Below are 12,672 nucleotides of genomic sequence, written 5' to 3' on the forward strand. Positions count from 1 at the left end.
TTGATGGACTTCACTGTCAAATTCAGGGTTAGAAGAGTGGCAGTCTCCTGTGCATTAACTAGCTACAATGCTACATGACAAGGATGATAAAACCTCGGATATTGAATTTTCCAAACTAATTTTACCCAAATTTTATGTCCTCTAATGGTGGCCAAAACAAAATTACCTTTCTTTAAGGATCTATGTTTGGGGAGAGCAAATAAGCTTATATACAATCATTTGTTACATAACATTCTAGTAAGCAAACATATGTTACCATATAGAATCGTCGATGTCAGAGCGAGTTGGAACATTGTAAACAATCAATCAATTATGTGTTACCATATAGAATTGTCAAAACCAGATTGAATTAAAAATAGTAAATGGTCAATCAATCGTTTAAGATACATAACGAGTCTGGATACGAAAATCGCCTCTCAGAATATAAAAGAACAAAATGAAAAAAAAATTCAATGTTGATGATAACGCTTCAATGTGAATTAGTGATGGCAATTAAGGAGCTTTTTGTTAATTAATATAGGCTGTTAAAATTTGGGCTTTGCTAGATTTTTGTAGTCAAATTCATGTAGGCAATCAATGCATTCAGTTTTACCACAATTTTTGACCAAGGGGCAGTTTTAATTTCAGAATGGGGGTATATTTTCCCACAACCCAATAACCTCAATAAAATAAAAAGAGTTTTTTTTTTGGCTAGGAAGGGGCAAAACCAAAAGCAGAAACAGAAAATACTTGGGTTGGCAGGACTCTAGAAACTTGAAAAATCACAAGTGAATGAAACCAATCAAAGCTCTGCAACAAAACTTGCTGCAAAAATCCAAAGCAGTAGCAACAGTCTACTGTGTTTCTCATTCATCCCATTCCTTCTTTCTCTGCCCACTGTTTTTGCTTTAACCACTCTCTACTTAATAACACCTGCTCCTCCTCTCACTCACCCCATTACCAAAATTATGACTTTTCTCTCTTTCTCTTCATGGATTCCTGTGACCCCCATTTTCTGAGATCTCTCCTAGTCTTCCAGAACACCATCAACCAAGGTTAAATCCCATCAAAACCCACCATTTTCCATCCACCAAACTCTACTCGTTGATTCCACAGATTGAACCTTTCTATCATTTCCTTGTTGGGTTTCTGAATTTTTGTTTGTTTTGTTTTTGTTTTCAGAGTTGATTAGGAGCTTGCATGTGTATGGATTAGAGGATGCGAAGCAAAATGAGGTTGAGAGGGAGTTTATGTTCTCAGAAAACGGCTCATATGTGGAGCTTAAGGCTTACCCGGTTCTTGGATTGATGAGATTTCGGGTTCCAGAAGTGGTTCAAGGCTATATTAATGGTTGCTGGGTCTGCATTTTAGCTTTTTATGCCAATCGTTCTCCTAACTTGACATGCATTCCTTGTGTACTCTCTGTTTCCAGGTACAAATTTCAGTTTTAACTTCAAAAGCCTGTCCTTGTCTCTCTGCTTTCCTTTTGTTTTGTTTGGATTGTGGAGGTGTCACTATCTTAGTTTCTGACAGATTTTGCGTTATAGACTTAACAGTTTGGCTTTGACTGAATGACTGTTTTCTCTGCCTGCATATGAATAATTGTATGCCTTAAATGGCTGGGATACAATTTGAGCCTGCAAAGTAGAGGAGATTGTCTATTTAAAATCTTGATGGGGATAGTTTGTATTTAGAAGGGTAATTTTATGGTTATGATTACCTCACTTCACCTGTTGAGTATAGAAGCTGCTTTCTGGAAAATCTATATATGTTTTCAGTAGCTTTATCTTCCTTTTTGAGGTTTTACCAATCTTAGTTAATATGGTACAATCTAGACCTTAACTATGACTGAGCATGTTTCTGTATAATCACTTCTAGTTGCTGCTAGAGATGTAAGTCATATAATATTATCTGTGAATCTCTATCTGAAGTTCCAATTTTATGATCTGGTTTGTCATGTTTTAACCTTTCCTTTTCAACCTTACAGAAATCCTCAATTAAATTTGATTCCAAACTTGGCTAATGATCTTCAAATGGTTGGCGAGATGACCTACATAAAAGATGAGAAAGAACCATTGCAGACGTCAGATGATACAAGCCAAGTGAATGATGAAAATCACCGTCAACTAAGAAGTTTGCCTATGCTTGATCTGGATCTCAATCGTCCTCCTTGTCCTGCCACAGTGTCTGTATCATCTGATGATCAAGAAAGTGAAAGACAATCACCAGGTGAGATGGCATGCTTCTCATATTAGTTTCTACATCTGAATTGATTGTCCTGTGCTTAGGGTGGCAACATAGTGTGGTGAGATGGGATAGCTCTTAGGATTAACATCTTCAACAATTCTATGCATTTTCCAGCACTTTCTTTTATAGATTGGATGCTAGGTTACTTCAAAACTCTTTGACTTACAAATGTTCGGTTCATTACCATAAAAAAGGCAATTATTACATGGTATATTTCCGTATCATTTTGGCCACCATTTGCTAGCATGAGGGAGTAAAAAGATCAGATGTTACTAATCAATGTACAAGGATATTATGCCTTGAAAAATTCTTTTTACTCCTCTTTTCTTTCCCTGTTCAGTTCTGCCGTATTTTTAAAATTTGATATCTTAAAGGTTAGTTGCAAGGTTGCAGGTTTTATAGAGAAGAAGAATAGAAGGGCAGCAAGTGACCGCATAGCAAAGATCACTTTACCAGATCTGGTGAAGTATTTTGATATCCCTATTGTGGAAGCTTCAAGAAGTCTGAATGTTGGACTTACAGTGCTGAAAAAGAAATGTAGAGAGTTTGGTATTCCTCGTTGGCCACATAGGAAGATAAAATCGCTCGACAGCCTCATCCGTGATCTTCAGGTCTTTCCTCATTTCCCCATCCTCATATGTTCATTACTCACACCCTTTGTGAATATTGACATTATTCCACCAAGTGGAACAATTTATCTCCCAAAATTACATTACTTTAAAAATTCCAGCAAGTTCATGAACATTAAGTAGATTAAATATATTCATTATAGATTTAAAGATTGAATATAAGACATGAATATGTTCATACTGACATATTGGAAAATACACGTGCAATTTTATATATGTTACGGATGTGCAGGAAGAGACGGAATTCCAACAGAAGGAGAACAAGGATGCAGCCTTAGCAGTTGCAAAGAGGCAACGGATGTTGGAGAGTGAAAGGGAAAGCATAGAGAGGAAACCCTTCTTGGATATGAAGATTGAGACCAAGAGGTTCAGGCAAGATGTTTTCAAGAGAAGGCATAGAGCCAGAGTTCTAAGAAACCAGGGCCTATCACTCTCTGGCAATTAAATTAAAGTACCTATCTATATATTAGGAGAACTCGAACTAGGAGGTTGAGGTGATATGTCTTCCAATTGTAGAAACATCAACTTGTAAAACAGTTGCATAATTTTGTCCTCAAAACTCTTGTTTGGTTCGAGATATAAAATTTTGGGCAAAGTGCAGAACCAACAAATGGTATCGGTAGTTTGGTGTAAGCCTGTAAGGTCGCATCACAGTTTGATGACTTATTTCAGTCTTTATTTTATCTCAGCTGGTGAATAGTTGATTGTTATGATGCGTCTTAGTTCATCTTATATGCTTCAATAGGTGTAAACATTTCTGGTTAATGTCAAAAAGCATTAAAGCTCAGCCTCTTTCTGTCTATGCCTGAAACATGCCTTCATCCCCCTGGGGGATAATCTCAAGGTTTCGCTACTTTTGCTTTTCACTGATAGTATGATACATGTCAATGTGCTGGTCTACTGATGAATCTGAGAAACCAAATGCTGCCATGCACAGACTTGAAGTTCAAGGTCACCTTCTTGTCAAGCTGCTTTTCATGCAGAGCTATATAGTTCTGTTCAGATATCTTTAAATCCGCTCTATTTCTTGGTTTTCATTTAATCTATTCCTGTGTTGTTCTGGAAAAGAGCAATTTGTCCACTTAAGCGTGTGCATGCCGCAGGTTGTGTAAAACGTGCAGTTTAGCCGCAACTGGGTACCATTGTGGACTGTGTTGTACTCACTCGGTTTCAGGTCCAGTGCATATCCAGGTCCCAGGGGAACGTTCTCTTGCTTTTCTTCATTCACTTCAGTTGGTTTCATATACTCCCAATATCTACGGTTTCATGTACTACGCGCATACGATTTTGAGAGTTATACAGTGTCAGGCTCATTTCGAGTTTGCTGCTCTATCTTTGTTGAAGTTGTTCACCTGTTTGGCTTAAGTTCTATTACCCTTGCACAAAAATATATACATTTAGGCATCAATTCGAGTGGCCATTTTGCAAAGCTCATTCTTTTGGGTGCAATATGCCATAAGTCCTTTTCAAACATGTTTCCAGGTCTGCGAAAGACAGCTACTTTACTTTTCATAATTTTTTGGTGAGAATGAAATTTTACACTTCGAAAATTTAGTTACAACTTCATGCGTTTTTGTTGGTCTGCCTTCAATTTCCATGCAATATATGTGAGAACAATTTGTATGTTCTGGTTATATATTACACGTCTATATTTCCATTGTATGTCATAAAAAGTAATTAAAAGTTGCGGAAGATGTTGGTGTCTGTAAACCATATCACTTTCTAAACTCTTAAAAGATATTAGAAGAAATTTGTACCAAAAAAAAAATATCTAATGCACCACTTTCTATGCATGGTGCTTTGAGTATATTAAGTTAAGCTGTGTAAAACGCGGTGCATTACAACGTAACTTCTGGTTTTCTTCGGACATATTCTGCCTGGATTTTTATTGACCAATTCGGTTGAGTTTGTTGTCTGTGCTATAGCAAACCAAAGACAAAGCACTTCTCATTTTTTTGTCATAGGTAAATAAATTTAATAGTGCATCCGAGGGTAACTGGGTAAGATAACTAGTAATCTTCACTATTAATCCACTAGAGTTTAAGCAGGCCTGTATTGCTTGAGAATTTTGGATGCATAGATTAAGCTAATAACTATACAAATAGTGTTGACCTCTATTTTGTTTTAACATTGAAACTCTGGCACATCGCGTGAGTTTTAGAGTCTGAAAACAACCAGGTCCTATCTTAGTTAAGTCGGCCAATGGGCTTAAAGTCTTAAAACTAATGACGACTATTAATAAGAAAAAAGAAAATGCCATTTAACAACAAAGATAATCCACAGCAGTGTCACTTAATTATGAAATCAACAGTGAATTTCATGGCAATTGCTAATAAGAACACCAGGTCCAACACTCCGAGTCTCCAACCATATATAAAATGTCCACCCACCAACATAGAAAACTCACTTTCTTTATGCTCTAGTTCCTCCTCCAAATTATGATCCTTGTTGTTCTACTACAAAAGAGAGAGAGAGGAGAAGTTAGCATAGACTGAAAATGGGTATCTGCTTTGGATCTCCTGCAAGTCAACCCAACACCATCACACCATCAACTCCAGGTAACTAACTATTACTTCAACTTCAATCAAAGCAAAATGAGATGAGTCACTAAAAAGATCAAAGCTTTCACTGAATTCTCAAAGAAAGTTGGGATCTTTGTTACTTTGTGTTTAGTCATCATCAGAATATATTCTATATCTGATGTATGCATGTTTTTGTGCTCATTTCTATAGGGACAAGTGAGAATCAAAGCCGGAACAGAGTTTCACAGACGAGCAGCAGCACAGGAAGAAGTCAATTTTCTCATCTCTCAGAAGCAACAACATCGACACTCAGCCCAAGATATGATGATGATCAGGAGTCAGCAGATGGTGAAATATTGGAGACATCAACTTTGAGAGTCTTCAGTTTTGCAGACATGAAATCTGCTACCAAAAATTTCAAGTCAGATCAGATTCTGGGTGAGGGAGGATTTGGAAGAGTTTTCAAAGGTTGGGTGGATGAGAAAACTCTCCAACCCTGTAAGGCTGGCTCTGGAATGATGGTTGCTGTCAAGAAATTGAACCCAGAAAGTATGCAAGGCTTTCAAGAATGGCAGGTAATTCTTATTCCAATCTTTAATCATGAGTTCATGACCATGTGTTTTTTTATCCTCCTAGTTATATAAAGTCTAATTTTTATCCAATTAGTTCTATAAAGTTGGCATCTTTATTTGGCAAAGCCTAATGTTGGCTACTGGTTTATCTCTGCTATTTATTATCTTCAATTCCATTAGAATTCATCTAGACCAGATGGGGCCCACATACCTCCTCCATTGCGTCAAGCATATGGAAGTTTCCAACTGTTGGAGGTTGACTAATGAATGAAGAAACAAAAGGAATACATCTATCTTGTTCTGTTGATTTCAAACTTAACTATACAAGTCTAATTTGTCACAATGTAGCAGATTCTTTCTTGTGCGTATTTCTTCTTGCACCATTTTGTTTGGAAACTTGAGCTTCCTAACCTTTGATTATGTCTTTAAATTTTGCCTAATTAGATGTTAGCTTGATATTCAATAGTCAACTCTATCTTAAAGCTGAAGTTCCTGAAATGGTTCATTGAGGGAAAGTTTTTCAAACAAATTCTCCATTCTCCAACTTTGTAGCTTGTTGCGCATACTTGCATTGTGGGACAGGAGATAATTGGGAATCTAACTCAGTGAAAGCCAAATCACTCTTTTAAACCCCAATGCCAGATAATGGTGTGATTATCATGCCACATTGTGATTGCTCTCCTAGTTGTATTGTATATATTTTGGTTGTCAGGGGTGTTGACTCACGTACCTGTAATATGCTTTCTTTTGAAACTAATACTGTATTTTTGTCTTTCCTGTCTTTTGATATTGCAGGCAGAAGTGAACTTTCTGGGAAGGCTTTCTCATCCCAACCTTGTCAAGCTATTGGGATACTGTTGGGAAGAAAAGGAGCTTCTCCTTGTTTATGAGTTCATGCAGAAAGGTAGCTTGGAGAATCATCTTTTCAGAAGTACGTACGAAACCATTGTGACACTAAACGTTTGGCTAAAGTTCATCATCATGAATTTGTGGTATTGACTACATGAATAATTTTGAGCAGGAAATCCTAACATTGAACCACTATCTTGGGACGTCAGAATCAGAATAGCCATTGGAGCTGCTCGAGGCCTGGCATTTTTGCACAGTTCAGAAAAGCAAATCATATATAGAGATTTCAAGGCCTCAAATATATTGCTTGATGGGGTTAGCTCTTTTTCCCAATCCCAGCCATTCAGATTCTCATTCACTGTACCGGATATTGCTTTATTTTGTGCATAACATCTTCTGGTGATAACCTCTGCAGAATTATATTGCAAAAATCTCTGATTTTGGCTTGGCTAAATTAGGACCAACTGGTGGAGACACACATGTGTCAACTAGGGTTATGGGGACATATGGCTATGCTGCTCCAGAATACATTGCAACAGGTAATGGTTTCTAGAGTATACATGGAAGCTAAGGTTCTGGCTTTTATAGATGAAGTATGTCGGTTCTTTGGTTTCTACTAGGAAAATGATACATGTGGCTGTAAATTCAAAGCCGTTACATACAGGCATATGCACATTCCAAATTTGACATATAATGCGCTGGTGATCATCTCTTCAACAGGTCATTTATATGTGAAGAGCGATGTGTATGGTTTCGGTGTTGTCCTGCTTGAAATTTTGACAGGGTTACGAGCACTCGATACAAAACGCCCCAAGGAGCAACTCAATTTGGTAGACTGGGCTAAACCACTTCTCCCTCATAGAAGAAAGTTAAAAACCATTATGGATGCAAGGATGGAGGGTCAATATTCCTTCAAGGCAGCATTACAGACAGCAAATATTACTCTAAAATGCCTGGCGCCTGATCCTAGAAGCCGACCTTCCATGAAAGAAGTCTTGGAAGAACTGGAACAGGTTCAGGCAATCAGGGAAAAACCGAAGCCATTGTCATTAATTTCCCCTCGGCGAACTACTTCTAGTCCTCGATCGTATGTACTTCAAGAACCTCCTCGTGGCTCTCCCCTCAACTCCAGGTACCAAGCCACGAGATGAAAATGCCAATAAGGCACTTGACACGAACAAGAATTAAGGTTGGATCTTGCAAATTGTATCTTCAAACATTGAGATTAATTAGAATCTTAGGACAATCAGTCACCTTTTGTTCTTTAATTTCCATGTTGATTTTTTATTTTTTATAGCCAGTGCTTTAATTCTTAACAAATTTTGTTCATGTAGACATCAATTCTGCTGAATGTAATATTCTATAGACAACACAGCTCTCAACTTTTCTATCTCTTTCTCTTATCGTCATAGCAATCGTTTTATTACCATATTTCCCCATCTCCTGCATACCTTAGTAATACTCAGTAAACAAGCACACAAACACTCTTTCAAGGAAAGCAGGTTTTACTGCAACTATAGGTTTCAATGTTTGTGTGCTAGTTTATGATAATTAAATCACAGGTGAAGGTAAGTGTTGGCATAAACTCAGGTTGATCGGTACGATCATTGTTGGTTTTGCCAAATTAAGTTTTTGAACATTGTAATTTGTAAAACCTTGTTGAAACCTTCAGCATAGTAAAATCCATATAACAAGCTCTAGATTTAATGGTTGTAAGAACCCTATTCCATACATTCATTAGAAGAAAGATGGTGATGTTTAAATAATGAATCATGAATCATTAAAGATAATAAGCATGATTTCATTCGATTACAGTAAATTAGTGGGATGTTGAGGCCCCAGAGTGAAGTGTAAACAACTGAAATGCACATATAGAAAACCATCTCATGTTAATTGCATGCAATTTCTGTTAAAAATGCATTATGACTATAATAAACTAAGGTTTTGAAGAAAAAGAAAAAGAAAAAGAAAATTCCTCCGAGAAGCTCGGAGTGAGGTTCCGAGAGTTTAGCGAACCCTAGGCCGCCACGCCTTGGTTTTCCTGGATTTGGCATCGTTGGAATGCGCTCTCACCGGCTGTGAGATCCTTTTCGACTGTAATATCATGAACGTTCTCGTTTGGAATTGTCATGAGCAATCAATGAAGGAGAATTTAGGGTTTTCTCCCCACATCGGCTGTGAATTCGATTCACCCGGACTAGGCAGTGGTGGTGGATCTGATTACACCTAAACCATCTGGCCGTGAGCCTTGGATCTTGAGAAAGGATGGCTATCGATCTGCAGGCTGGAAATTGAGGGTGTCAGTAGAGGGTTTGATGGCTGCAGCGATGCAAACTGTTCTGATCGTGTGGGTGATGTCGAGCAGGGAAGTGCTTGACCTTGGAGGACCTCCGGTTACATTTGTAGCGGCGGATCTCTACTGGAAGAGGTGGCCGCCAGCAACGACAGTGGTGGTGGCCGGACGGCCGAAGAACCCGCCTTGGGATTGGGCTGTAGCAACCTAGATTGGGGCTCAGCAAGCTAGTGGGCCCAGATCTGGGCTCATACCTAGGCTAGTAGGTTTTGGAGGATTTTGGGCCTGGCTAATTGGGCTTGAGAGTGAGGATAGTGAAAGCTTCCAGATGGAGGTGAAGGACGAGTAGTTCCCGTGTTGCTCCAGGGAAGATCCTCCTTCTTGTTTTTTTCTTTCGATTTCACTAATATTGAGAATACTCCAATTGATGTCTTGGGCTCGATGTGTTAGTGTCATGTGTCGTTAGTTTAAGTTTGAGGGAGTTACTATGCTTTAGTTTTTACTTTTGGGGAGATTATAAAAAAGTCCATTTAGATAATGATAATTAGAAAACAGTCGATCAATATTTGAAAATTATAAAAAAAGTCAACAACCTAAATCCCTTAAACCGTAACCACTGAAGTTGATGATATTTACACTAATGCCACTGTCTAAATTACTCTCCCTAAAAAATCAGGCCATTGGTAGAGGAAGTGGCTGTAGTCGAAGGAGGAGTTGGGGACTTCTTTGAGGCCGAAGAAGTGGTGGCCGCCGAAGGCGAAGGCGAAGCCGAAGAGGTAGTAGAAGAGGCCACCGGTGGCGGCGTCGAGGACATTGGTGAGCATGATGTTCATGGTGTTTTTGGCGCGGATGGAGCCGGCGCAGAGTATGGCGAAGCCGAGCTGCATGGAGAAGACGAGGTAGGCGGAGAAGAGGAAGTAGGTCGTGTCGATGGTGTACGACATCGTACAGTGATCTCAGGGTAGCGATCTAGGTTTTTTTTCCAATGGAGATCTTGCCGAGTAGATTTGGTTTCGACCGGCGAAAGGTTGGAACTAAAGAGAAGACGACGCTGAGGACAGCTTGGCTGGCTAATGCAGGGCCGAGACTAGAATGGAGAAGATAATGATATGATAGATTCCCTCCCCTAGTTTCCCATAGAAATCGTAGATGGTCCTATATTCATTGATACCATAATGGCATGATGTATCTGTCTGTTTTCTTCCTTATCCTCGTTGCCCTACTATTGATGAGATATGGCCACCCTCAGTCAATTATACAATGACAATATTTGTGTTTTACTAATTGTGATAGGTAGTGTGACAGGGGTTGTGATAGAGACAATGTGTGTGACAGTGGTTGTGACACAGTAGGTGTGACAGTTAGTGTAATAGGTAGTGTGATAGTGGTTGTGACAAATAGTGTGACAGAGGTTGTGACAGTGGGTGTAAATAGATAGTGTGATAGCGGTTGTGACAGTAGGTGTGACAGTGTCTGTGACATGCCGAGAGGAAATGTGGAAATATGTGAAATTTTGTTAAAATTCAAATGAGGTTAGTATGACAGTGGGTGTGACTGTTAGTATAAATAGATAGTGTGACAGCTTCTGTGACAGTGGGTATGATAGTAGGTGTGACAGGATGTGTGATAGTTAGTGCAATAGGTAGTGTGATAGTGGTTGTGACACGTAGTGTGACAGAGGTTGTGACAGTGGGTGTAAATAGATAGTGTGATAGCGGTTGTGACAGTAGGTGTGATAGCGTCTGTGACAAGAGCTGTGACAGCGTCTGTGACAGGAGATGTGACAGCATCTGTGACAGGAGTTGTGACATGCCGAGAGGAAATGTGAAAATATGTGAAATTTCGTTAAAATTCAAATGAGATTGGTATAAGTATGCTAAGAATGAAGAGAATAGCAGGAATTAGGGAACCTTGAGCTTCGGTTTCGCCGGAATTGCTTGAAGCACCGCCATTGATGGCGGCAACCCTTTTGTAGTGGTTGTTGCGCCTTGTACGGTTGGTCGATTCGGAGTGGGTAGTATATCAAATGAAAGAGGGGAGCGAGATCTTTCTAACGGTACCAATTTCGTCAAAATCTATCGCCGGACGAGAAAGTTATGGCCGAAATTAGAAAAAGAATGAAAAGATGAAGAAAAAGAGTAAGAAATGGCAAAATAGTCCATAAAATATTTTTAAAGTGACTTTTTTCTAATTCTGTTGAATTTTCTATAATTTTCACTTAAATGTGATACTTTTTTTATAATTAATTCATAAGTAGTGACTTTTTTCTAATATAAGTTAGGAGATGATACTTTTTTATAATTTGCCATTTACTTTATTGCTTTTCTGTTTCAGTTTTTTTTTCTTTCAGATTTTGGTTTGTATAATAAACACGTTTTTGCGCATTTAGATGTTTTCTTAGTTGTTAGCGTGTACGAGAGGTGGTCTGTCACCTCTTATATTTGATCATTGTGGTCGTGGAAAGACTTTTGCCTAATGAAGTTAATTTATTCCCCTAAAAAAATAAAAAATAAAAAAACTAAGGTTTTGAAGTGTTGATTACGGAAAGTGAATGGATTTAAGAGGTATCGTTTTTTACCCTCTGATCTAGTTGCAAGTAAATATATAAAAAGGAGAAAGAAAAAAAATGTCCATTTTTTTGCCTAATGAAGTTAATTTATTCCCCTAAAAAAATAAAAAATAAAAAAACTAAGGTTTTGAAGTGTTGATTACGGAAAGTGAATGGATTTAAGAGGTATCGTTTTTTACCCTCTGATCTAGTTGCAAGTAAATATATAAAAAGGAGAAAGAAAAAAAATGTCCATTCGGTTTTTTTTTGTATGTCCATTCGATTAAAGATTGTTTTAAGTTTTATTAAAAAAAAACTTTGTAACCCGTTCAGCACCAATATGAAAAAACCATACGGTTTGCATTGAACTTGCCTAAATTTGTATACATGTTGCAAGGCATGAAGCTTGGCGTGAAAGAGCGTCCCTAGAAAAACCCCATGTAGCGCACAATGTAACCAACATTCCCTCAAGGAGTGTGTGCAACTGTCCAACGTTATGAATTGCAGAGAGTAGTACTAGACCACCTTTCGTTTTCCAAATTCCCTCCTCCTCTTCTTCTCAGGCTTATAGTTTTGTGTTCTTAACTTTCAATAATGATATGTTTTTGAGGCTCTTAGCTTCCCTAACTGTTATAACTAGGCCTCAACTCTCTGCTTCTTCATTGGGTCGCCAGTTCAGGTGTATTAATTTGTAAAGGTTAGCCCTTTATGTTATTTAGTTATACGCAGTCGCTTATGTTATTGATTGTGATGCTTGCTTCTTCATGAATATGTTCTGCTTTTCAATCTGAGGAAGGAAAAATAAAAAAGACTCGAACTTTGAACTTCAGTAGGAATCTGAAGTAGGGTCAGACTACTGAGAGAAGTCTAAAACTTTGACTATGGCTTCTGGCTTTGCTGATGTGGGTTTCTGTTTTTATGTACAAAGTATAAGAGTTCTGGCTTATACAAGTTGAAGATCTTATTAGGTATCAATTGGTTTAATTTGCCACCAACTTAAGCACCAAAATTTTAAGATTTACCTATGTAGTGT

General features: G+C 38.2%; 2 protein-coding genes across 2 annotated transcripts; both read left to right on the forward strand.

Moving 5' to 3' along the window:
- Positions 1-793: 793 nt before the first annotated feature.
- LOC126795618 (protein RKD5) lies at positions 794-3,544 on the forward strand. The gene is made up of 5 exons (XM_050522426.1): positions 794-1,034; positions 1,162-1,411; positions 1,967-2,208; positions 2,620-2,837; positions 3,088-3,544. The coding sequence occupies exons 1-5, from the start codon at positions 971-973 to the stop codon at positions 3,298-3,300; spliced, it is 987 nt and encodes a 328-aa protein (XP_050378383.1). The 5' UTR covers positions 794-970; the 3' UTR covers positions 3,301-3,544.
- Positions 3,545-5,216: 1,672 nt separating this feature from the next.
- Positions 5,217-8,188, forward strand: LOC126804979 (probable serine/threonine-protein kinase PIX13). The gene is made up of 6 exons (XM_050532060.1): positions 5,217-5,413; positions 5,588-5,952; positions 6,745-6,880; positions 6,971-7,113; positions 7,214-7,337; positions 7,519-8,188. Exons 1-6 carry the CDS (start codon positions 5,353-5,355, stop codon positions 7,947-7,949), a joined length of 1,260 nt encoding a protein of 419 aa, XP_050388017.1. The 5' UTR covers positions 5,217-5,352; the 3' UTR covers positions 7,950-8,188.
- The last annotated feature ends 4,484 nt before the right edge of the window (positions 8,189-12,672 follow it).

Source organism: Argentina anserina, chromosome 1 (genome assembly GCF_933775445.1).
Source record: "Argentina anserina chromosome 1, drPotAnse1.1, whole genome shotgun sequence".
NCBI lineage: Eukaryota > Viridiplantae > Streptophyta > Magnoliopsida > Rosales > Rosaceae > Argentina > Argentina anserina.